The sequence below is a fragment of the Aplysia californica genome, unplaced genomic scaffold, assembly GCF_000002075.1.
Source record: "Aplysia californica isolate F4 #8 unplaced genomic scaffold, AplCal3.0 scaffold00073, whole genome shotgun sequence".
NCBI classification, from domain to species: Eukaryota; Metazoa; Mollusca; class Gastropoda; order Aplysiida; family Aplysiidae; genus Aplysia; species Aplysia californica.
In genome coordinates this window covers 1830431-1858007 of record NW_004797343.1, presented here as the reverse complement: position 1 = coordinate 1858007, position 27577 = coordinate 1830431, and the positions used below count along the sequence as shown (strand labels likewise).

Sequence of the window (27577 nt, the reverse complement as noted above, 5' to 3'; positions counted from 1 at the left end):
ATAGGCTCCCGGACAAAGGATGTTGGTTCGAATCCTGATTCAGGCCTAAATATTATACATATTGTTGTCCTGTCCTTGGCAAAGACTTCAGAGACACTTTTCTTAATTTTTCAGTTTTCTCACTTCACCAAGATGGGACTGGATTCATCGAAAAGACAGTGACAGATCTCGTCGGTTCCTTGGTGTAAGTTTGTGCTATCTACTACAGGCAGATGAGGCACCTTCACACTTTTCAGGCAATAGCTCAATAGGCCCTATGGGTAAAAAATACAACTTGAAGAGATCAGCAAAATTCCCAACAGCATAACAACCAATTGAACAAAACACAGATAACGCAATTAAAGTCAGGTTTATTTTATTTCTCTGCTCTGAGAGTCGTGTAACAAGCTAGCACCGCCACAAAAAAAAAAAAAAAAAAAAGAAGAAAAACAACAATGATAATAATGATAATAACAGTAACAGTAACAAAGACAGCTACATGTGGCACCTGTCATAGATAAAAATAACAAGAAAACGACAATCTATCCCATACTTCAGTCACATCAATTGGCACGTATACAATAGTTCTTCAGAGTTAACAAATCAGACACCGCACGGTTCCTAGTAAAACAAGGCATAGCGCCACCATGAAGATACTGACAACATAGACGGTGGGCTTGCAGAAAGGTAAGGTGTGGTATGCTACAGTGTAGCTTTTTTCGTATCTTTCAATTTTGAGAGCTTATTCAACAGATGGGACCTCCAAATCTAACCTCCATCTCGTTCAGCTAAGTAGGTGCCAAGCCTCAAAAACTTACTAATATAAAAAAAAGCTTCACAAGTTCAAGAACACCTTGGTGGGGATTCGATCCAGGGTGATCCACACCATAAAAAGGCAAGACACCAACTGAGCTAGTGTGCTCATTAGCAGAAGGGCATTGCACTACAGATCATCTTTATGTGAAATATTTTGTGCTAGCTTGAAAAATTAACTGAATCACAGGGACATGGTGGACTATTCAAGTAAATAAGAAGCACATTTAGTACAGACAAAATGGTAAAAATGTACTGGCACCACTGTAGGGGAAGCATTTATTTAGACAAAATGATTAAAATGTACCGCAGGGTGAGGAGGTAAAAGAGAAGCAGATATAGGCAAAATGATTAAAACATATATCGCTGTGAGAAAAGGTAAAAGAGAAGCAGATATCTTGACAAAATTAAGATAAAAACATTGCTGAGGAGAGAAAGGCAAATCAACAGATAGGACACAGAGCAAACATGACAAAAAAAACAGTAACATTGTGCTTGGTGGACAAGTACACAGAAAACAAGGAGTTGTGCGCAGGAACTCTTACAAATATATGCAGAGATAAGCCCTATTTAGGAATCCTTTCACAAATATATGCAGAGATAAGCCCTATACAGGAATCCTTTCACTCAGTGATCTTATTCTTATAACATGCTGCACTTTTAGTTTTAATTAGAATTTCATAGCACTTGAAACTCAAAAAGGTTCTATAAGTATTAAAGATTAGAAGTGTTACTACTAAAGAGTAACATACAGAGAAAAGATTGATGAGAGATAGATAAAGACAAAAGATATTTGACAAAAAACGAGCATACCACTACCACACCAGAGCACCAGCCAACCACCCATATGCGACACTTCCCTTGACAAGCCCACAACTTGATAAGATGAGGCAGAGAGCTAGGTCCATCCCATTTATTTATTAAAATAAAAATCCAACAGCAGAAATTCAGAAAGATATCTGTGAGGTCTTAGCTCAACTAGTTACTAATCTTTGTAATGTCTTTCCCATGTGGCCTTTCCAAAATCTTTCCCATGCATCAAATTTAAAGCGTAAAACTTTCACTTTCAAGCAGCCACTCACAGAGCCAATATGCTTGACAAACTCAAACAAAAAACATGAACAGTATTGGTGTAAGTAAGTTCAGCAGGGTTCAAATTTATTTATTTAAGAGAAGCATATTGCAACAACTCAACAACAATGGTCATTGTTTGCCCGGTAAGGAGAGGGTGGCGAGAAGAGAAGACAGGCAGCAACACGACTGACAAAAAGTCGTGAACAAAATGTTTGGACTTTGAGAGGGCGGAACACAGGGACTTAGAGGATCGTGAGACATGTTTTGACCCATATATTCTTAACTCACTCCAAGTTTGAGCTGAGGAGAAAAAAACACAAAAGACAGATAGTGAATGGGAGGAAAGTAAAAGATGAAAGGGGGGGGGGGGGTAAAAGAAAAGGTGTAAAGAAAGATACAGGACATAGTTGGAGTGACTGATGAAAATTCAAAAGTTTAATAATTTAACAGACAACCGGACAAAGAAGCTGCAAAATGAACTTGTAAATTAAAAAAATAACAGAACACCGAGTTACATTCAACGTCTTCCCAAAGTCTTTGTCAAACTGAAACATAGCTTTAGTCTCAATAAACACAAGAGGACAAGATAAAAAAGATGTGGCCAGATGTCATAATTAAAAAACCATCACCATGCCATGTATATCATGATAAATAAAATAAAAAATGTTTTAGTATATATGTGGACATAACGTCAAAAGTACACTGCAGCCACAGTCATTGAGTCAGGGCATGATTTATCCCCTTAAAGAATAAAAGTGCAAAATGGAACCTAAGTTCACATCTTCCAGGTTCAGTGGTCAGAGTCATTACGAGAGGGCCTACATGATTGTAAACATAAAACTTTGGTATTGCAAGAACAGAACAGTTCTTTGGATTTGGCGGGTAAAGTGATTGAAAACACAGTAGAAGCCAGCGGCAAGACACAGACATGACCGTACCTGTGGTTCAAACATAGCTTAAAAAAAAAAAAGTTGGTTTTTACAAATACAGAAAACCAGCAGAGGCTAGGCGAGGGAGCAAATGTTCAAGTTTAACTCTTCCAGGGAGGCAATTGAACACGAAAACAAAATTTTGAGAATGAAATCTGACCAAATAAAAAAATAATGCAAAAGAACAAGTAGAGCTTTCAATTTAGAAGATAGCCATTACCAAAGCCAAAAGAGGTTCAAGTAAGGGAAAAGTCTGTAACTCCTTATAATGATGAGAACAATAACTGTTTACAAGATTTCAAACCATAATATATCTCCTTATTACTAAACTTACTTCAAAGAAAAAAAAGACAGATAAAAAGCATTAAGTATTTCAGCGCTACTCAAGTTTCTGTGAGACAAATAAGTCCAGATTTTTTTCGCAGGAGATATAATAATACACAAAGCCATAGATATACAAACAACATAGGGTTTGGTCTTGAGAGACTTCCTTTTTCTAAATTCTTACGCAAACTTTTAAAAAAATGTTAAGTATCAGTACACATACAAAAGGCACTGCAGCAAAATGAGCAACCAAATATTTGACAGGATCAAGAAACACAAATGTTTGTCAACAGACTGTCTATACCTTACCAACAGAAGCCCACATCATACAGCCACATACTTTTACTTTACTTTTCCCATCCAGCTGCCGTCTGAGTTCGAGTTTGAGCCTGGGTTCAAGTTTGGGCCTTTCGGTCTGAATACAGCCGCATCAAAATTATAGTACTTTCCAATATTTGATCAATAAGACCCTAAAAGATCCTCTCTCCTACTGTACACACATGGAAAAAAACATCCATGAAACTCCACTGACTGCAAGATGATTTTTAAGAAGTGATGTATTCATTCCCTCTTTCCTTTTTTCACTGCTAGAACAGCTTCAACAGAAAATCATCACTGGAGAATCTGTACCAGGGACCAGCGATGTTGACCTACTGACATCTTAAACACGCTCGTCCTTGCTCATTTTTTACCAAATATTTTGAAATGGCCAAATCTCACTGACAGACACCATTTCTGTCATATCATACAACATTCTAAAAATCATGCGTCATCAGCATGTACTCCGGATCACAATTCAAAACGAACTATAAAATTAAAACTAAATAGGGGGTCTGAAATTTGCAGAAAATAAGCACAAAACTGTTAAAGACACAAATTTTCTCAACTAAAACAGTAAAAGCATAAACAAAGTGAAAACGCTGATTATCAATAAACAAACCATTACTAGTCAGACATTAAACTTGTGTTATAAAATCAAAGTACAAAACAAAACTCAATATATCAGTTAAAATCAATAAAAATAAGATTTAATGCATCCACAAACTAGTATTAAAATAAAAATGAATAAAGACCAACACCAAAGAGTGGATAATACAGGAAATGAAATTATGCAAGGGGGGGGGGGGGGATAAAAATAAAAGATGCTACTGCAAATATCATTCTGTTGGAATATAATCTTTATTTCTTCTCATACGTCAACTTTCTCCCGAGCTTGGACAAGCAGCCATAACAAAAGGCAGATCTATACACAGGATAAGCAGAACATAACACAAACTGTTTCACCCCTTCGTGATCTACATGATGAGCACCGTTCGTCTTTGTTTTCTCATGTGGCGAAGGAGATAAAATGCTGCTGTGATGATGAACAGCACTCATTTTGCCTTGTGAAGCGTGAAGACAACAATGACGCTCTTGGGTAAAACTAATTGCAGATTCGGATTCAGCAATACCTGTTCCGTACAAAAGAACCTTTTGCTTTTACAGGCAGTCTGTCGTATTCACAAACTGGATTTAATTACAGGCAGTCAGCTGCTATACCGAGCGCTACACTTCATCCCTGAGGATCCAAAACTGCTCGGTGAAGCACAAACTGACCCAGCGTCACGGAGGGGTTAAGAGCAACACTTCAGACATCCAAGCACAAGCTTTCTCTCCGTTAATCTGCTTTGTGAAAACATCTACCAACAGGGAAGAGGTGCAGGGTAAGGAACATCTGCGCCTGTCTGGTCGGGAGCGTTTGAATTTGCTATCTGCGTGAAACCTAGCGGGGGCATGTGGCGTGTACCCATACGCTGATGTGACAGATACACTGCACAACATAATACTGTACTAGATCTTTCACAGAGACGATTTGTGAAGTACCGAGTTGAAGACAAAAAAAAATATCCAAAAATATCAGGACGTTAGAAGAAAATACTCAATAAACTGTGATATTAATACTAATTGTTACAGAGACGCAGAGAAATAATGTGCTATCGTCATAAGGGAATGTTGAAGACGACTCTATCAGTAATATCACTTATATTCAGTGTGCACTAGATGGTTATATATATATATAGAAAAATGTAAGAATTTGGCTAAAGAGCAAGCAAGGGTCTTTTGATGCTAGTATTTGAAACAAGTGTGTATATATGATTCTCCTTGTTATAGAAAAATAAAGTAAACTTTAGTCGACTGAGGATAAGAAGACAGAGAGGGGCAATATAACGTCAAGGTTGGTTGGGGTGGAGGCGGCGGTTTTGCTTAAAAATCCAGGAGGGAGGGGGGGGGGTCGGTGCGGGCAACAGATGATCATCCTTCCCAGCCTACAAGTCCTCCTTGCTGCGACGGCTGCCACTCGGCTTCTCGTCCGGCGTCGGCTCAACGGCCACTGGGGCATTCTCCACAAAGCGGATCATGGTCTGGGCGTTGGGAGTCTCCGCAAATCGGCTCAGGAACTTGCCTCCAACGTACAGCTTGAACGTCGGGTAGCCAGTTACTTTCTCCAACTCACACAGGCCTGAGCAAAAAAAAAAAACGGAGGTTAGTTTGGGTAAGTTAAAAAATTGTATAAGATAATAACAATAATATTCATATATATAGCATCTGTATAGTGCACACCTCTATAATGCTTTACAATCTGTTTTATTTTTCTGTACCATATTTCCCAGACAAGGTCACCTTCACTACAAAAAAGACATGACAGAAAACGAAGATAGGACGCCAGACTCCAACTTACACAATTTTGGAGTTGGGTGTTTGTCAAGAATCTTGCATCCAGTCAAGAAAAAAAACAATACGGTCTAAAGGCCTTAAGAAAGGGAAAATCAATCATGAAATAAGAAACAAAAACTCAAGGAAAAACAAAATCCTCCCCAAATTAAAAAAAGTGTGTTGCTATTAAAGTATCCTTTATTCACCCTTTTCCTGTGTGCAGTCGACGGAACCAAAGCCTCTCTGCTTGTTCTGTAGAGTTTTGGCTACCTTCATAAAATGTGGCTTGGCCTGGTTACAATACTGGCAGTCTGGGTCATAGAACATCACCAGGGCAGCCTGCTTGTCATCTGCCGACACAAGACACAACCCACACAAATGACAACCTCATCGATTGCAAAAAAAATTGTGTTTCTTTTAGTGAGCATTTTACAGCACTTGCAACACAATTAGGTCATAACATTTATATAAGTGCCAAAGATTTGAGGTATTACAAGAGAGTGACAAACACAAAAAAGAGGGAGAGATAAGGACAATAGATGTTTAGGAAAGAAGGAGCAAGCCACACCAGGGCACCCACTAACCACCTGTTTTTGTCAAAGCTTTACATTCCTATTGCTTGTATCATGTTTTAGTAAGAGTTTTATAGCAATTGCAACACAATTAGGCCAGACAAGTGCCGAAGATTACAGGTGTTATAATAGAGAATAATAAACACAAAAAAGCAGGAGAGATAAGGACAACAGATATTAGATCGGAAAGAAAGAGCAAACCGCACCAGAGAGTAAATGCAAACTTCCCATAGTAAGAGTTTTACAGCACTTGCAACACAAATAGGTCATAAAAGTGTCAAAGATCAGAGGTGCAACTAGAGAGTAACATGCAAAGAAAAGGACGAGACATACAGACGATAGATGTTTGACAAAAAAGAAGGAGCAAACCACATCAGAGCACCAGCCAATTACACACTCCGTATCGCAAGCTCACCAACTTTTTAAAAACCCAGTCAGGGACACCCAAGATATTACAATATCAGATTGCATAACAAACTAAATTACTTCAAGTGGGACTACTTCTGTTGCAGTGTAAGAGATTATGCTTTAACAATCCCATTTGCCAAATAACAATAATAATTGCATTTATAAAGTGCATATCCACACTCTACAGCATGCTCTATGCGCTGTACAACTATTATTAATTACCAAAGCAGACCCTAGAACAATGAGAAATAGTCTCAGCTTCCCGGGAAGCACACAGTGCAATTCTTTGAATATCTTGATGATGACTCCGAATCAACGGACAATATTGATAGAGCAGATAGAACATGGTTGTAATAATAAGTCAAATGGCTAAAAATGTAGGATAGAACTTTGTCATTCTGGGGTAGCCTAGTACCAACACAACTGATGAGATTGTTTAAATCCTGAGCAACAGCCGTGCCTGTCAGGGCCAACACAGATCAATACAATCTATTTGAATAATCATCACACTTTGCATTTTGTTGGCACAGCGGTATCCCTGCGGAGTACATCCAAAAAGAAAAAGGAGAAAAAAGGGGAGTGCACTCACTGAGGTACTGCGAGAAGTTAGCCTGCACCAGGCCCTGGACAGAGCGGGAGGGGACAAAGGCGGAGGGGCGGGGCTCCTCTATTCCTCGTTGTTTGGGCGCCATGTCTAAGGCCTCGGCAGCGTCCTCCTCGTCTTCAACTTTTTCTGACGCAACACTTGCTTGACTGAAACAAGGGAGGAACTCTTTTAAAAGAAAAACTTTTGAATAACGATTAAAGTACAGGTAAATCTTTTAAAACTTTCAAAGCACAACTTAAGTGCATTTGTGAGGCAGCTCATCAATTTTTGGGCATGTGGAGTTATAGGTATCATCTTAGAGCTTGCTCATTGGTCTTGCATTCACTTTTTTTAAAATCCATTTTTCCTCGGATACAAGTCGAGATATTGGCAATTGAAGGAGGTGGGAATCACCTGGTTTCAGAAGTATAATTTGGAAGGAAATGGCCGCCAAAGCTTAGTTATTTCATTACATTGTAGCTTGAGAGTCCGTGGAAACAGAAAATGTACATTCTTTTGTGCCTTTAATCAATGTGTTTCAATAATATCCATGCAGAAATGTGTTCTCTAGTGGACATAGAAGGTATTGAGCCAAAAAAAAACCCAATTATATAAAAATTCCCAAACCTGCGGAAAAATGCCAGTTTCTTCATTTTCATGATTTTGACAAGCACCTGATTTCACCACGCTGTCTCACATTTCATAAACATAACCCCTTGACAATAAGAATACATTCTGTAAACTAAAAGTTTGTTTCACATTTAGTTTACAGGCTTGCAAAGTGTTCAAAATCTAGCACCAAAATAATCCCCTTAAAAATCATGGTCATCCCCCCCCAACAAAGTGTACTTTTCTCTACGTCAGATTTGTTTGAATGGGAATATCAAATACAGCAAGAGCACCAAATACTGTGACCGATCTACTAGAAACTCCCAAACAACCTGCAGACTGGGAAAACATGCAAAGTTATCTAGCTTATTGCAGGGGACATTTTCTTATTTCTTATGCAGGTGTTTTTTCTTCCCCAGCTGACAGACTACATCATTTAGGAGGTGGGCTTTGACCCTACCTGTCAGGTCCAACCCAGACTGAGAGGAATACAACATCGCAACAGAAAGACTGAGATACTCTATGAACAAGAAAGCAATTTGGGTCCTCTGCACGCAACAGCAAAGCACTACACTATAGACACCAGTATTTAAACTTTCATTCAGACTTTGATACAAAATAATAAATCAGTATTTAATCCAACACAGAAGTGAAAATGACGAGCAGACAAAAGCATTATCTATTGATTTGATTCTACGACTGTACAAGTGAAACTCCACCATATGCCAGTTTGAAAAGTGACGTATAATGGGAGTCTTACACTGAGCAGTCAATACGAACATGCATGTATTGCTATGTGGTCAGTGTTGAGACTTACCTTCGCATAAACTTCACCAGCAGTTCTTGTGATCTTCCGCTGTTGTAGTCAGTCACTTGCCCATTTCTGAAAAGAACAAAGAAATAAAAATGAAAATGAAATATTCAAGTCCTACAGTACTGTGACAAGAACAAAGTATGCGACGAGAATTTTCAGAGAGCTTTAGTTTTAGATCTAGATCTAGTAAGAGTTTTACAGCACTTGCAACACAATAAGGTCATATGAGTGCCGAAGATTAAAGGTGTTACAAGAGAGTAACAAACACAAAAAAGAAGGAAGAGAGATCAGGACAATAGATGTTTGATTGGAAAGAAGGAGCAAACCACACCAGAGCACCCGCCAACCACCAACTTTCAGAGAGCTACAGCCACCATCTTGCGAAATATCGTCAAAGTCATAATACAACTGCGTAAGTCATTTTCTTTTTTGGTGTTTTGAGAAAACTTATACAAACAGTGCTTATATCCAAGTCAATCTTATGACTTGAACAAATGCAAGAAAAATTTAATAATTGGATTTTAGTGCATGAAACAAAAACCCACCTCAATTGAGGATAAACAGAACAAATTTAGTTTTAATAATAATAATAATGTAGATCATTTATTCTACAGCGCCCACTCCCGCGTGAACACATCTCTAGGCGCTAATAATAGAGTTTAATGGCACTTGTAACACAAACAGGTGAAGAGACAAAGGAAGGCGGAAGAGAACACAAAGTAACACAAAATCAGTTTCCTTTCTTTACTGCCAAACCCAATAATAAAATAAATAAACCCTATCTTTTACATAGCCCTCTCAAAAGTCCCTTCTTTATTGCGTAGGTTGGGGTGGTCGCTGGTTACGACGAAGTCTTTCAGTGCTGGACATTAAAGGTGTTACTACAGAGCAACACACAAAGAAAACAAAAAGGAGAGATAAGGACAACGGAAGTTTTTTAGTTTTAGTTTTAGTAAGAGATTTACGGCACTTGCAACACAATAAGGTCATATAAGTGCCGAAGATTAGAGGTGTTACAAGAGAGGAACAAACACAAAATAGAAGGAGGAGAGATCAGGACGATAGACGTTTGATAGGAAAGAAGAAGCAAACCACACCAGAGCACCCGCCAACCACCCACAACGGAAGTTTGAATACGATAGAAAAGGAGCAAACAACACGTACCAGAGCACCCGTGAACCACCAACTACAAAAGTGTATATTTTAATATTTTATTTAGACCTAGATCTAGATATAGATCTAGTAGAGGTTTTACAGTACTCGCAACTGCATAAGGTCATAATAATATGAGCGCCAAGGGGTGGGTGTCAACAGAGAAGTCTTTACAGGGAATCAGACTTACTCTGCTCACCTCTCTAGCTTCAACAGCACAAGGTCTGCTTCGACTATCAAGGCACCCCGGAAATAGGAATTCACAAGAGAGTGACAAACAATAAACATACAAAAGAAGTAGAGGGAAAATGACGATAGTAAGGATTTGGAAAGAAAAAGCAGCAGTTCCTTGTTTGAGATCATGCACAGTTATGAGTGAGGCATTGATGAATCAGCCCATTTACAATTCTACTACTGTGCAAGAACGAGAAATGCCCCCCCCCCCCTTGTACCCCCTTTGGGAATGGCCTAAAGACACTTCAGTCAGTGGCACCGCCCCCGGGGGGTCTACAAACGTCAACAAAAGTGTATACACACAAATTGTTACAATGAGTTTGAGTAAAGGGGAGTGCATCAACGTAAGAGCAGTCACTTAGAGTAAGGAAGCAGTAGACAGATTAAAATGTTAAGAGTAAAGAGAAGCACATTAACATTGTATACGGTCATTAGAGTCTAAGTGTTGGAAAAAAACAAAAACAAACAAGACATACAGAGAGACAGAAAGAAGGACGGAAAAGAAGTAGCCTAGATCTAGGACCTACCGGTGGCGCACTGCAACCACTCTCAGAGAGAAAGAACAGACAGAGGAGCAGAAAACAAGTAGTTTTTGTTTTAGTAGAGGTTTTTCGGCGCTCGCAACTACACAAGGTCATATGAGTGCCAGAAGATTAGAGGTGTTACAAGCGAGTAACAAATATAAAAAAGAAGGAGGATAGATAAGGATGATAGGTATTTGATAGGAAAGAAGTAGCAAACCACACCAGAGCACCCGCCAACCACCCACAAAACAAGTAGGACCTATCAGCAAAAAGCTCGGGTAGATCTAGTAGAGAATATTTGCGACCAGTGGCACACTCCAACAACCACCTCAGATAGTCTAGATCTAGACCTCTAGTAACAACAGAGTGACAGAAAAAGAGTAGATCTAGGACCTAACAATGGCGCCTTCCAACCACCCGCAGCCATAGATCTAGATCTAGATCTAGAAATAACTGAGGGAAAGAAAAGAAGTAGGACCTACGAGCAGCGCCCTCTCACCACACAGCGTCTCTACAGACGGATCAATTACAGCAGCCTAGTGGGCAGCACTGGATCTTGATATCTAGCTAGAGACTCTAGATCTAGATATATAGACTATAAATCATGAAGACTACTGGGCCTCTCACTCTCAATACAAGTTAAGTTTTACAGCAATTGCAACAAAATTATATAGAATCTAGATCTAGATCTAGATCTAGATCTAGAAAAATCTAGACCTAACAGATTTTGGAAGGACTTCCGTAACGAGCGACCACCCCATCAAACACAATAAAGAAGAGGCCTAGACCTAACCCTAACCCTACCCCTACCCCTACCCCTACCCCAAGCCCTCAATTCTGCTCTGTCTCATAGTGGTCGCTCGTTACGGAAGTCCTCCCCAGATGTTAAATATAATATAAACAAAAAAGAAAGGGCTGAGAAAAGCCAAAGGCTAACCTACGCAAAAGCCCCCGCCAGCCACCCACGCGGGCGCACCCCCCCCCCCCCCCCCCAAACCCCTCCAATTCAAGAAAGGAAACGTAAAGTGCTCGGAAAGGGTAGATCTAGATTCTAGATCTCGTCGGTGAAGGCCTCAAAAACGATAGTGAAGAGTCAGTCAAACCACTTGCAACTTAGATCTAGAACCTACTAATCTAGATTCTAGATCTATCATTATTACTGTCTCAACAGAGAGAGGGTTTTGTAGGCCCTACATTCATGATCATGATGTATTAGCTTTCGTACCGGCAGGAACCCTAACGGTAAGAGTTTTACTAGAATCTACATCTAGATCTACACTTGCAATACAAATGGGTCATATTATGTTACTTATTAAAGGTATAACTTGTAACTTGGGGGAGTAACCTATAGATCTAGATCTAGATGTAGATCTAGATCTACTAAAAGAAAGAAGGTGGGGATATAGCGATCTAGAATCTATAGATCTAGATTCTAGATAAATGTTCGATTAGGAAAGAAAGAGCAAGTCACACCAGAGCACTCGCCAACAAAGTTCCCGGGTCAGTTTTCATTTACCTATAAACAACAGGCAGCGCAGCATTGACTCCACACTGTCCGACCAAAGCACCGTAAAACAGCTTCAAGAAAGCATACCATGCGAGCGGTGACATGGATTATTAGCCTCTATAGATATCTCTAGATCTATCTAATAACCGCTCCTTGATTTAACCAACACACCCCCTTCTTTCTCACGCATGCGCGTTTTCAAACAAAGGTTACGAAGGTCACTTGGAAATTACCATGAATTTGCCATGAAATTAGGCTTTGTTTTTTGGGGGGTTCAAAAAAATAATTTTATAATCACCGACAAAGACAAACGCACAAATGAAAGAGGACGAGAAAGGGACAAAAGGCAATTTAAACGATGACACCGATACCAACAATTAGATTCTACAATTTCCATCCAATTTCGAGTTATGAAATCAACAAATATCCAAGTACTCACCCCCAAAAGCTCAAGATAACACGTCGCTATGTTTACTATGGTTACGCGATGCATAGGGCCAAAGTGAGCACAGAAACTCGTGACGTAGAAAGCAGAGGGCCACGTTTGAGCGCATTGTTCACAACCAAACGAGACAACCAAGTCTAATTCATTCGTTGAAATCTAGGCCTAGGCCTAGGCTAGCCTAGGCATAGCCTATATTCATTCATTTATTGCGCTCTTCTTTCAACTTCAACAGTGACGAACTAACAACACTCAGTTTGACCCCAAAGTACTCAAAGCAGAATATAAGAGCGGATAGTTTTTGACACAGTAATGTAAAATGTGGGAGAAACGAGTGTATCGTGTATTATCTATAAATAAATGTGTGCCATACATTTTACTAACATTTTGCATCACTAACACCTTCTACAATGGCAAGGTAAGACTTCAATAGCCATTTTTTTGCTTGAGTATGGCACAGTTATTGAAGCTATTGTATCAAATACCAGTATTGACTTGCCAATAGCAAAAATCAAGATTTACGAAGCATGTGTCCTCAGCACACTCCTTTTGGATGTGAAACGTGGACCTTGTACAGTAGACAAGAAAAGCGCCTCGAGATTTTCCATCTCAGATGCTGCCGCAAGATCTTAGGCATTTCGTGGCGTGACAAGGTTACAAATGTTGAAGTGTTGGCACGCGCAAACCCCCAGAGCATGACAACTATCCTGTGTTTAAAAAGATTGCGGTGGCTGGGCCATGTCAAGAATGGACGACAAACGGATTCCGAAGCAACTTCAGTACTTCTCTATGGAGAACTTGCCCAGGGAAAGAGACCAAGAGAAAGACCAAAATTGAGGTACAAAGACACCTGTAAAAAACAGCTTATCTAAGCTTGGAGTAGATGTTAGCATCTGGGAAGAAATAGCTGAAGACAGGAAAACATGGAGGAAAATGATAAGGGAAAGAACTACATGTATAATGCTAGAGAGCAGCTTTAGAAACAACAAGGCTGAGAAGCGCCAACGATGAAAGGAAAAGAGCGGAAATACAGAGCTTCGATCTACGACACTGACATGCAAGCACTGCGACAGAATCTGCGCTTCAAACATAGGAAGAATTAGCCATGAAAGAAGCTGCATGAAGACAACCTTGAGACAAACTTAAGCTAAATTGACCGTCTGCATAGACGAAAAGAGCCATATATATTTTACTAGATCAAGCCCCTGTTTGCAACAACAATAAACAACGAATAAAATGGTTCGAGCATCTGTCAAGACTACCAGTTATGAGCGCCAGAAGATTAGAGATGTTACAAGAAAAGTAACAAACCTAAAAAAAGAAGGAGGGGAGATAAGGACGATAGATGTTTGATAAGAAAGAAGAAGCAAACCACGCCAGAGCACCCGCCAACCACCCACGCCAATTTCTGACGAAAACAAACGCAACAGCCATCTTATGACAGAAAAACGTAATATATGCCAAAAATGAAATTTTACAAGGGGTAAAAAAAAAAAACACAAAAAGACAACAAAACAAACTAACTTTTTGTGTGTGTTTCAACTTAACAAAAAATCTGGTAAATCTGATTATTTTACGTAAAAATTCACTGGCGTGTAACTTTTGGGTGATTTTCTGAAGTATAGTAAATAGTTATGGTGTACTTGATTAACATTTTTTTTTTTAAGTAGAGGTTTTATGGCGCTCGCAGCTGCATAAGGTCATATTGAGCGCCAGAAGATTAGAGGCGTTACAAGAGAGAAACAAACATAAAAAAGAAGAGGAGATAAGGACGATAGACGTTTGATAGGAAAGAAGAAGCAAACCACACCAGAGCACCTGCCAACCACCCACCGAGAATCTTTGTTCTGAGACATTTCATGCGGAAATGATTGAGCTTCATGACAAGGAATTTGCAACCTCACAATATATGATTACCACCAAAAAAAAAAAAGGGGGGGGGGGGGGGGGTTCTACTTTATGTGTAGAAGCAGACGAGGATCCAACGAGGTACCCACATGGTTTTACCAGTGCATAGCTGAAAGAAATTCCGAAGGAGTCTTCGACAAGCATATTTTGTTTTCTGATAACTGAGCAGGACAAAATCACAACAGGTGTTGCATTTGCCCTATTTTTTAATTTTTTTTTGCGAGAGCAAACTTTTGTTTGCATCTCATAATATACGCCAACGCCTTTTACTATTATTAGAGAAAGGGTACGCCGAGACAGAAATTAATGACTCTGTTCATGCAACAACAGAGAAAGCAACAAGGCACATAATTGAACTGTATACTCCACATTCATTTTTAAACATCCCACCGTTGTCAACAAAATGAGTGCAGGTGAGTTCATTGACTTTAAGGGGGGGCTACACCTGGAGGCTATCTCGCTTATTACTGGACCGAATTTTACCACATTTCACACATATAACAAGCATAGTAAGGAGTCTTGAAATCCGCAATCAAATTTGAGAAAAAAGGTTCGTTTCCATGGATACGCCGCCATATTGGATTTTATTGACATGTCTTACGTAATGAATACCGCACTTATCACTCATGGAAATTGATTGTTTTTTTGCATGCGTGTTTACAAACATTAGATCTAAAAATTTGTCTGTTGTTTTTTTCCTAAACGAATTACAAAATTTTTAATGAATTTTTTTCTGAGGTAGCATTCAAGTTTGCGAAAAATCCGTGAAAATCCACACTCCAGACACCACCAACAAAAATCTATTCCATATATAAAAAATTCAACAGACAAATTTTTAGCATTACCTCTTCTCTTCATTCTGTGAAAATTTCATGAACATTGGATGAAAAATGGTGGAGTTATTAAAAAAAGTATAGACAAAAGTAGCATTTTGAGAAAACGGCCGATAAAGAAAAATAAAATACTGACTTTAAGAGGAAATGGCGGTTACAAACATGCCCGGTATGGGAAAAAATACGGTTTTGGGGGGTTCTTATGCCTTGAAATAGTTGTAGGAGAGGCTGAGGAAGCTAAAAATGCCTACAACTCAAATTCCATGATTTTGAGCCAAATTTTGATTAAGTCAATGGCAATCAAAGTTTAAACATTTCTTTGAGGAGGCTCATGGGGGAAAGACAATGTGGAACACAGTAAAATAGCTCAGCACAAGCAGATGATCCCACAGCGTTATTGATAATAGACTTCAATATAAGTTAAGGACCAATCTGAGTGGTCTTCTTGGGTCGACTGCACGTGGGTGTTCTTGGGCCGATCCAGTGACTCGATGGTGCTGCCTCAAGTGGACAATGACAGAGTGTGACACTGCAAGCCTCCCGTCAGCTTCTCGGGATCCAACTCCATCCTGCAGCCATGCCATAGCTCTAGTCCGATCAAAGTCTCTCAGCTTTCGTCTTGGTGGCATGTTGATGCAATACTGGATTTTGTGCAAACGGCGGCTTATATTGTCACCAAAGTGAGCACAGTTCAAGACCGTACTTCAGTTTATGACATGCACCAGAAAGTTTAACTGAGGAGTGTCCGTGATGTCGCACAAAAGCAGATTTAAAAAACAGCAAATTCGGCTAAAATTCTCCGACGATTTCCGTGCTGCAAGAGGTGGTTTTGCCACTTTAGGAAGCTTCGTAGTACGCATTGGTAACCCATTAACACTGTCAGAGCGAAGAAATTTGAAACATTCCTTGCTGTCTTTTTTCGGATTTTAAAAAAATCATGACTGTCTGTCAAGGTGGTCCTTAACTTATGTGGAAGTCTGTGTAAGTTACACAAAATCCATTTTAACGTTTCGACTTGAATAGGCGGAGTAGAAAAAAACCAAAAATAAGACAGAGTTAGTAGTAGTGTGGGGATTGTCATGCAGAAGGGGCTCAAAAGATTTGCTGTTGTTGAGACCAATAAATAGGAAGACCGTAGAAATCTTTGTAATACTGCGTAGACACTTGCTCATACAGATACCTGTAGTTCTACCTCTACCCCTCTCTTCTGTTTTAGTTTTAGTTTTAGTAGAGGTTTTACGGCGCTCGCAACTGCATAAGGTCATATTATGAGCGCCAGAAGATTAGAGGTGTTACAAGAGAGTAACAAACATAAAAAAGAAGTGGAGATAAAGACGATAGATGTTTTTAGTTTTAGTAAAAGTTTTACGGTACTTGTAACACAATAAGGTCATATATAAATGCCGAAGACCAGAGGTGTTATAAGAGAGTAACAAACACAAAAAAAGAAAGAGGGGAGATAAAGACGATAGATGTTTGATAGGAAAGAAGAAGCAAACCACACCAGAGCACCCGCCAACCACCCACGTTAGTTTGTTTTAAAAGCACATCGACACAATAAAGTTATTTAGTGGTTTGGGGGGGGGGGGGGGGGGGGGAGTAAGACAGACAGACAGAAACAACAGAGGGAAAGAAAAGACGTAGAATCAACCAGTGGCGCCCTCCAACCACCCGCACACCTCCCTCCCGGTCGGGATACGTGCCTAAGTTTGATGGTGAGCAGGTCAATGCCCTAGAGAGTTTAAAAAGCTTGACTTTTTTATGCTTCTTCGGAACCATGAAAAGCATGCTCAATACCTTTGTGCTATTGGCTGAAATGATGGTTACTTTTTTTGTATTCTGTAAATGCTTTTTTTTTTATATTAGTAATGGTGCTACCATTTGCCTGGCTTTTTTTTCTGACTTTTATTGAAGCATCTAGATAATGTATTAATTGTTCTTGTTTGAAAGAGAGTAAGATCAAGTCCAGACTTCTTTCAATCATGCTGTAACCAAATAATATTTAATATAAAAAAGAGCAACACGCTTTTATTTCCATTCTTTTCGTTTTCATGTCAGTGTTAAAGATTTTCACTGACTGTTTTATGGTGAAGAGCTTTTAACATTAAAACGTCAAAGTTAGATTTTTCCCTTATGTTGTCCTTCTTCTCTATCTCTCTCTTTATGTAATCTGTTTAACGCTTGTCGGTTCGAACTTTTCAGTGAACTCAGCGTTTTGTCTGAATTCCATTTGATTTATGTGTACATTCATTTCTTTTAAATTCATTTACCTAATACAATATTGCCTTTATCTAACAGGGACTAAGTAGCCCACAGAAAGATCATCATTTTTGTTCCTTTCAACATTCATCGTAATTTCCCGGCTAGTGAGCTTCTATTTTAGTTTTAGTGGCCGTTTTACGGCACTTGTAACACATTAGGTCAATAAGTACCAAAGATTAAAGGCATTACAAGAGAGTAACTTACTGTAACAAACACACAAAAAAGGAGAGATAAGGACGACAAATTTTTCTTGGGAAAGAAGGAGCAGACCACACCAGATAGAGCATCCACCAATCATAAATTAGACTTTCAGATTATATATATCTACACACAACTCGTTTCTCGTTTACAGTGAATGACAGACAGACAGACAGACAAACAGACAGACAGACAGACAGACAGACAGACAGACAGATAGACAGGCAGGCAGGCAGACAGACAGACAGACAGACAGACAGACAGACAGACAGACAGATAGACAGACAGACAGACAAGATAAAAATTTCACCCAAATGTGCGTGTGGAGCAATAATCTTATAAAATCCATGTCCACAAAGCCACACAGGACAAGAACAAGTTGATGGTGCAGCTGATATTGTCATTGTCGATGCTGTTCTCATTGTTGCTGTTGATGTGTTGTTGTCGTCGTCATTGTTAATGTTGCAGCTGTTGTTGTAGCTGATGTGGCAATTGTCATTGACAATATTGTTATATCGATGTTGCTGTTGCCATTGTTGTAGTCACTGTTAATTTTGCAGTTCTTCCAGTCATTATTAAATGTTAATGTTCTTGTTGTCAATGTTGTTATTGATGTTGCTGTTGCCATTGTTGTAGTCACTGTTAATTTTGCAGTTCCTTCAGTCATTATTAAATGTTAATGTTCTTGTTGTCAATGTAGTTGTTGATGTTGCTGCCGTTGCTGTTTTCATTGTAGTAGTTCTTGATGTTGCTGTTATCACTGCTGTTGTATTGTCAGTGATGCTGCTTTAGTTTTAGTAGAGGTTTAATGGCGCTCACAACTGCATAAGGCCATATGAGTGCCAGAAGATTAGAGGTTTCAAAAGAGAGTAACATAGATAAAAAAGAAGAAGGGGAGATAAGGACGATAGATGTTTCATAGGAAGGAAAAAGCAAACCACACCAGAGCACCCGCCAACAACCCACTCAGTGATGCTGACTTTGACGTGGACTCATAGTTAACAAACAGTTATCACAATAACTGTCACATTCTTCTAGAAACAAACAAGGGCAAAAGAAACATTGAAAAGAAATAAAAGGGGCTGACCACACTAGGGCACCCACAAAACACAAACACAAACACAACACCAACACAACACATATTGTACTCACTTGAAAAATTTCACTGAAAAAGAAAAAAAAATCAAAGAAATTATTAATTTTTAGTTTTAAGTTTTACAGCACTTGCAAAACAAATATGTCATATCTCAGTGCCATTTACCAAACGTGTTACTGCAGAGTAACGTACAAAGTTGGGAAGGAGGAGAGATAGGGACCACATATCTTTGATAGGAAAAAAGGGACAAACTACAACAGAGCACCCGCCAACCACCCACAAATTACTGATTTTAGCCAGTGTGAAAACTACCAACAACATTCCAACTCAAACATAACATGACAAAATTAGCATTTTAAAACATAGAAGATTCCTGGTGAGCAGGCCACATGCCAACACAACTAATCTGTAGGGTGTTAGACTATTTGATTGCTTATCAACATATAGAAGGGAAACAATAAATCCTGGATTGTTGGTCCCTATATTAACATGATTAAGTTGAATTATGTCCATGTAATTGTACTTTTATTTTATCTACCCTCACAACAAAGATTGTCTGATCTTAGTGATCTTTACTCAATCCTCCTTCCTGTTTTAATCACATGTACTCATGCTCATTATGATTTAGTCTTGTCAGTGAAGCCAGAGAGGGCAGACCTCATATCATTTTCTTATTAAATCAACCTTCTTCATCAAGAAACGGAGTTTTTACTTTTGTCTTATTAAATACAATAATGGCAAACAACCCCAGTGCAACATAGGGAATCCCATGCAGTTTTTCAGAAATCCACAGAGACAACAATATTACATGTATTGATTGTGGTAGAGATGAGTAGTTAGGTTTTGGACTCACAACCATAATGTCATGAGTTCAAATCCCGTCAGTGACCTGGCCCTGTGTCCTTGGGAAAAGCAATTTCATATATTTCAGTTCATCTCGGTGGAAATGGGTTCCCGACTGTGGTCTATTTGGCTGTTTAGCGGGCAATCTAGCGCGTTGGTCAATAACAGGAAGTTAGGCCTAAGTTCCCCTAGTAGCACGATAAATTTATTCATGAAGCGAGACTTCCAAATTTAACATCCATCATCAGGACTGACCCAAATGGGAAAATTGGTTTTGAAGTCCCTTTCCCAAGGGCACAATGTCAGACTAAGATGAGCCTTGAACCTCCAAACCTGCAACCTCACAATTATGAGTTCCGTAGCCTACCAACCTACAACAGACGCCAGAAATTTCTTTCATGTCTTCAAGTAAAAACAGAAGCATACCAACAAAACAAAGATGTTTTAACCCTATCTGTACGCCCTGGGGTCATTTTGTACCCCTGAGGTTGTATTCTTCACATTTATTTAGAAAACTTCTAGTACGAAGATCTCTTTGAAACTTTCAGTATTTCTCAAAAAATCATTTTGACAGAGCGCTATGCAAAGCGTACGGGTCGGATTAACCAGTAAATTTCCTCTTTGAAAGTGGTGGCACAGAGTTCCCCACGTCGTATGGGTACGATAGTAAAACTAGACGTACAGAGATAGGGTTAAGCGTGCGTTTCACAAGGGTGTGTGCCCTTGAATAAGAGACAGTAACCCTGGCTCGAAACCAGGGAGCTGCACAGTGGTGACTAGCACTGGCGTGTTTGTAAAATTGTCCTTATATTTAAGAGATGTTTACTTAATAATAATAATAAATAGCATTTGTATAGCGCATGTCCCCACTCAAAAGCAAGCTCTATGTGCTTTACACCATATTATTACCCCAGCAAACCATAGCACACTCAGAAACATTCTCAGCTTCCTGGGAAGCATACAGTGCAAGCAGCTGGTTAAGCGCTCAAATACTAACTAACAAACTGACAAGATCTTTCACTGTCTATAGCTGGGTACCCATTTTCATGCGGGTGAAGTGGGGAAAATTTGTGTAAAATGCCTTTCCCAAGGACACAACATCGGGCCCGCAGCTTGAACCCCGAACCAGTCCGGTAGCCTAACCACAAGGCCACCACTTACTGGGCTTACTATAGGACACAACCACTGAAATAATAAATGTAACAAACTGTACAGGCCACTGTCACCCCCATATTTCCCCACATGAGAGAATTCTTATAAAAATGTCTCTAGTGAAGCAGGAAACAAAAGTTAACTACACAGAGCGACAGGACAGAGGAAGTGATGATGAAACAGAGAAAACAAGAGGGATGTATTACGATTCCTTGTATCTAAGAAGATGTTCATGTTTTATGCCCAAGTCAACAATTATGACCACGGCGAAATCAGGCAATTGTCAAAATAATTAAATCAAACAAGCAAAGAAAAATTTTGGGGGGGGCTCTACATCTTATAATATGTTCATTTTAAAACGCATTCCAGCATATGTGGCGTCGGTGGCCTAGTGGTTAGGCTCTCGGACTCGCAACCGTAAGGTCATGGGTTCGAATCCCGTCAGGGGCCCGACGTTGTGTCCTTGGGAAAGGCACTTTACATGAATTTTCCTCACTTCACCCAGGTGGGAATGGGTACCCAGCTATAGACAGCGAAAGATCTTGTCAGTTTGTAAGTGTTTGAGCGCTTAATCAGGTGCTTGCACTGTATGCTTCCCGGGAAGCTGAGAATGTTTCGCAGTGTTCTATGGTCTGCTGGGGTAATAATATAGTGTAAAGCGCATAGAGCCTGCTGATGAGCGGGGATATGCGCTATACAAATGCTATCTATTATTATCATTATTAGATTTTACTGAAACACATTAATCAAAGGCAAAAAAAGTGTAAATATAGAGGTTCCACGAACACTCAAGCTTTGGAAGTAACCAAACTTTGATAGCCATTTTCTCCCTAGTTTATCCAGTGACACAAGCTCTCCCCCCCCCCTCCCCCCATCTTTAATCACAAATATCTCAATTTCTATTCCACACATATTTTTTCATCAAAAGCAAGGCAAATTAAGAGGCTTCAAGATGATACCAAAAACTACATACGCCCAAAAATTGAGTAACGCCCGATTCCACCATGTCGTAAGACAAATAAGTACATACATCATCATCATCCAGTGCCAGATCAGCGACAGACATCGGCGATCATGGTTCTCCATTCATTCCTTTGCTCGGATGCTCTCAAAAAAGCTATGTTTCCCTGATCTTTCCCTGTTATCCATTTGTTTCGGTTCCCTAAGTATGTAGTTCTGGGCCTTCCCAAGCCTCACTTGCCCTCAATTTTGAGAGTGAGAGCTAGGTGTTCAAGACCCTTATGTCTATTTATGTGTCCCTAAAACTACATTTGTCGTTTCCTGATTGTTTTTAACATTGAGCGTCCCACGTGGGCTTCATCAAGCACTACCTCATTTGATTTCTTTTCCTTCCACGATACTCTTAGCAGTCTCCTAAGAAACCACATTTCTGTTGCTTCTATTTTATTTTCACTGTCTTTAGTGATTGTCCAGCATTCACAGCCATATAGAAGGGTTGACCAAACACAAGTACATACAAAAACACGAATTAACTGCTCTGTGTAAGACTCCATCATACATCACTTTTCACAAAGGCGTACGGTTGAATCTTACACTCAACAGTCAGTCAATAGAAGATAAGAAAAGATACATCTTTATTGTCTAGATTCTGGCACATATATCATGATCCAAGTGCTTTCTTGTATCTCCATTTTTAATAACAGTGAAAATGTGACCCACTGTTATAAAAAATGGAGATATGACAGAAAGCACTGAGGTCGCGATATGTGTCAGAGTTGGGTCAGGCTCGCTAAATCAGTGTCCGTGATCGTGAGTAATGAACGGTGTGCAGGTACTACTCACAAATGAGCAGATGGGGTAACGAGCCATCCACTTGTGAAGGTTCGTTCGCAACTCGCTACACATCAAACGCAGAGACAACAGTTTATTCAGTGCGCGAATGGATGGGGAGTGACACCTTCCATTGCATAGTACTTACAACCCCCCCCCCCCTACGGAAGCGAATCCGTGGAGCTCAAAAGAAAAAAATTTCACCCTCCTGCCCCATATATTGTAGCTAGACATTTATGGCGGAAATTTCTCTCCCCCCCACTAACAAAAAAAAAGTCCTTTGGGAATTTTTTTAACTTCGCATTCGCGATAAATTGGAATGTACGCAGTGTGACCCTCACACGAGGTGAAAGGTTACACACATAGCATTACGTCATCAGCCTCTCTCACACCAGGGCACCGATAGTGGCTTGAAACATTAGACTTAATTAACAAACAATAGATGATGGGCCTAACCTCGCGTCGAGTATATAGTCTGCTTGAGTTCGTCCGTTCGCCTGCCCGCCCGCTCAGTGAATGAAATTGTGGAGCAGACCCAAGAAACGAACTGACTTGAGGTTCACAGTCCAATCGCTCTCGTCTGCTAGGCTAGAGTTCGTCCGCTCGCTGAGAGAATAAAATTGTGGAGCAGACCCAAAAAACTAAATCTCTTGAGGCTCGCGGTCCGCTTGTATGGGCGTCCGTTACCCGCTCAATCTAATATGCGGTGACCAGACAGAGTCCTGCAGTACTTACAGGTTGGGAATCCCTTGACGTTGTACTGAGAGCCCAGATCTCCATCCACTGTGACATCTACAGCTCCCAAAGTACCCAGCTGCAAACGGAAAAGTAAAATGTGAGAATGTACGATGACAAATTCTTATCCATTCTCCATTTTTTAAAAAATTATTTTTTATAACATATTCAAAGAGAAATATTTTACCACCGTAAAAAAAAAAAAATAACACTCACAATGGGAAATTATTTACTCATCCTCTATCAAAATAAAAAAAATAATAAACACACTCAAAGATAAATGCTTTAAAAAAGAACACTCAATGAGAAACACTTTACTCACCTTCAATTGTAAAAAATGAACATCAGAGGTGCCAACTAGCTATAATAAAAATCCTTAACTTTTTCGGAACCCATGGAAACGGACGCTTGGAAACCCAAAACTTACTCATTCTATTGTCTAAGGCATCTTGTGTCGAGATATTGTCATATGACAGGTACAAAGAGATTAAAATGGTACATGTATAAGCAGGAACACACTACATAAGATGGAAAATTTCAGAAATCTGGATTTACAGATTCATCCAGAAAATCAGCACCTCTGTAACATCCTCAATGACACATTCCTCAAAAATCCTCCATCTTTTCCTTAAGTAATGTTTTCTCGGTGCATTAAGCATGCTGTTGGGCATGGATATTCGCTGCATAAAAGCAGTTATAATTATCATTGACTCACCCCTTCCCTCTCCACTATAGCAGCTGCTTCAGCATAGGCTGGCTTCATCTTCTTACAATGTCCACACCCTGGGGACAGAAGACAGACAGGAACTGTTTACAAGGTGATGAACGAAGTTTTGAGTGTTTGAGTAGAAGAGAAGCACATTAATACAATAGGTCATTTAGAGTAGAATACAGACAGAAAAACAGAAACATCAAAGGTCCTTTGTTTGAAGTGCGTCAACAACATTGCACCATCATATCTTTGTGACATGGTCATCGAATATATACCATCTCGGCCTTCAAGATTGGCGACGAAAAGACTTTAAAGACAAGTCCAAAGCAAAAGTCAGAGACTCGGAGGGAGAGCTTTTTCACACCACGCCCCCTCCTTGTGGAACGCTTTACCAGCTCATCTACGGGAGTCCACCACTTTATCAAAATTTAAATCAGCACTTAAAACTCATTTGTTTCAGTTCAGCTTCAATCTGTAATTTCCGACATTCCCAATACAAATATTATTATGTTCTCTCAGTATAGTTTATTCAGGCCGTTCTGTTCTGTACGAATTTATGACTGTGTGAATTCATCAATGTGTGCGAGTGTGTCTGGGTAAGCTTTGTGGGATTGTTTTTACTCAAGGTTGTACTGGCGAAAGAGAGAGAGGGAGAGAGAGAGAGAGAGAGAGAGAGAGAGAGTGGCCTTAGCCGCATTAAATGAGCCATGAGTACGCTTCATTTTATTAACCTTTTGCCAAAATGATTTTGATCGTTTATCAGTAAGGTCTTGTTTTAAACTTTCTACTGTCTGGGCATCACAGATTTTCTTTTTTAACGCACACATCTCCTTAAAGTCTTTCTTTGCTTCAAGGAATTTATCCAGATCATTTGAGCTGTTTGTTCTGTGGAAATCGTGGAGGTGAAGATATTTTACTCTCTTTAGCCTTTCACATTCGTTATCCCACCACAATGGTTGATGAAGCTTACTATGCTTTCCTTTCTTTTGCTTATTGGTTTGCATGTCTCCTGCTGATATTTTAATGCATTGTTGTAAAACATTACAGGCAGAGTCGACATCATTGAGACTTAAATATGACAAAAACATATCATGTTCTTCATTTAATAATGATTCAAGCTTTTCAACATAAGTGCTTCTCATTGTTTCTTTCCACGTGAGCCGCCATTTTTTTAATTTAAAAAGAGAGAGAGAGAGAGAGAGAGAGAGAGAGAGAGAGAGAGAGAGAGAGAGAAAGAGAGAGAGAGAGAGACAGAGAGACAGACAGAGACAGAGACAGAGACAGAGACAGACTAGTGAAAGAGAGAGAGAGAGAAAGATGATTATTATACGAGCTGTGCGCTTCATATGTTCTTTGTATTATTGTATAGCGCTTTGAGCACTTCTTTGTGGAAATGCGCTATATAAATGCAATTTATTATTATTATTATTATAAGTAGTAAGAAGTAAAGAAGTAAGACCTACCAACGACACCCTTTAACAACCTGAATGGAATTAAGTTGCAGTTTACAGCTTTGTTTCGAGTTAAGACAAACACATTGATGCAATGACGACCATGCTTGCAGTGCCCGGAAAAACTGAGGTGGACAGAAAAATAGCGCACGAAAAGAGGGGCAAGAAAGGATGTAGGACCTACCAATGGTACCCTCCAACCACCCGCACAGTAGAAAGCTAGTCAAAAGATCTGATATGTTTCGCCAAGAACTAATTAGGACAAAAGTCATACTGGCGTGAAGTAGAAGAGGATCATGTTAAAGCTTAAAAAAACCAGACATATCACAAAAGATAAAGGGGGTGAATTTGAAACCGAGCTTGACTATGAAATCAATACTTTTTTTAAACTTTTTTTTAAATGTTAAAAAATAGCAAACACACTGCCTTCTATATCCGGAAATCATCATCTATACATACTGTACACCAGGTACTTATTGCGCACTCTTTTTTTCTTCGATTTTGCCCATTTCATCTTTCACAAACATTTTGAGTTTGCTACATGAGTCGCTTAGTGTCCTGTGTTTCAATGTAGTAGCAAACCTTTTAACATTTCAAGAACGACTTGAATTTGCAAATTTCTTTTAAAATCTCAAAAATCGCAAATTCAAGTCACACACACACACACACAAATGGCATACAGTAGTCTCTCCAAGGTTTACACCTTACGTTTAGTCGTTTATGCGGGTTATATTTTTTATTGTGCTGTTATAAACCCCTAACACTGTCATTTCTTGAGCCCTGATTCATTTACAGCTATAATTTGTTGTTCTTGTTTTACAATAATATTATGGCTTTTTTACAAGCTACATGGTGTAGACGTAGACATGTAACATACCAAAAAAAAACAACTGTTTTTTAATTTTGAATTTAAAAAAAGAAATTATCTCGAAAGATATTTTTTACTACCCTAAGTGAGAGAAGACTCAGATGCACAAGCGAGGGACACAACAGCCGCTACACTTACACGGTGCGTAAAACATGACCAGCAGCTGGGAGCTCTCCGCCACCACCAGTTCAAAGTTGGAGGCACTGAGGAGTGCCAGGCTCTCGTAGCCCGCAAAGTCCCGCCACTGCTCGTCCATCGACTGGACCGCGGGAGGGGCCGGGGTCGGGGCGGGGTTCAGAGGGTCGTTCATGAACGCGACAAAGTCGTTCTCCTGGAGGGGAGAAGTGTGAAAAGAAAGAAAGAAAAAAAATAGATTATAAAGGTAAACTTATGTTGATGCTTCTAATCTGAGACAAGTAACAATTGACAATTCCCTGTTTGAAAGAAAACCTGCTATCTGACAATAATAACTTATCGGAAAGTGGAAAGTAAAAACTGTTGGAGTGATAACTTCTCAAATCATTCAACATTGGTGTATTTGTTGAATATTAAATCTTTTCTAAAAGTCAACATGACCTAGATTCGCACAACGCCATGACTGTTTGTCATTCTCATTCACGAGAAATCCTTTATCGGACTATGTGTCCTTCACTGCAACAGATTTACAAGAAATTCATACATTCTCATTCTAGAAAAAGATGTACAATTCTACATACTTCTTAGATTCTTATTTAAAAGAAATTCTGCCGTATTGTGGAAAAAGAGCACAAATTTAAAAAGTTAGCAAAAATGTCTTACAATCTCTATCAAGAAAAATTCTGCTGTACTGTAAAAAAAAATTTTTGTAAGCATGACAGGGAAAAGTTTGCATTAACATCTTACATTCTCAATCAGAAAAACTTCCATCATATCTTGAGGAAAAAAACATGGCTGAGAAATGTGGGCAATAACATGTTATATTTTCAACCAAGAGAAATTCCCTCTTATCGTGGGAAAAAAAAAACTGGGGAGAGAAAGGTTGGTGATAACTTTTTGTAATCTCGATCAAAAGAAATTCTGCTCTATCT

At 39.4% G+C, this 27577-nt stretch overlaps 1 protein-coding gene across 1 annotated transcript in view; it reads right to left on the bottom strand.

Moving 5' to 3' along the window:
* Positions 1 to 335: 335 nt before the first annotated feature.
* Positions 336 to 27577, bottom strand: part of LOC101863732 (protein disulfide-isomerase A5) — a 49522-nt gene continuing 22280 nt past the window's right edge. The window contains exons 19-26 of the mRNA XM_005093992.3: positions 26649 to 26841; positions 24195 to 24262; positions 23480 to 23558; positions 19015 to 19027; positions 8806 to 8871; positions 7383 to 7546; positions 6020 to 6163; positions 336 to 5619 (exon numbers count right to left, since the gene is read on the bottom strand). Of these exons, the coding sequence (XP_005094049.1) occupies positions 5426 to 5619; positions 6020 to 6163; positions 7383 to 7546; positions 8806 to 8871; positions 19015 to 19027; positions 23480 to 23558; positions 24195 to 24262; positions 26649 to 26841 (921 nt within the window). The 3' untranslated portion in view covers positions 336 to 5425. The remainder of the gene's footprint in view (positions 5620 to 6019; positions 6164 to 7382; positions 7547 to 8805; positions 8872 to 19014; positions 19028 to 23479; positions 23559 to 24194; positions 24263 to 26648; positions 26842 to 27577) is intronic.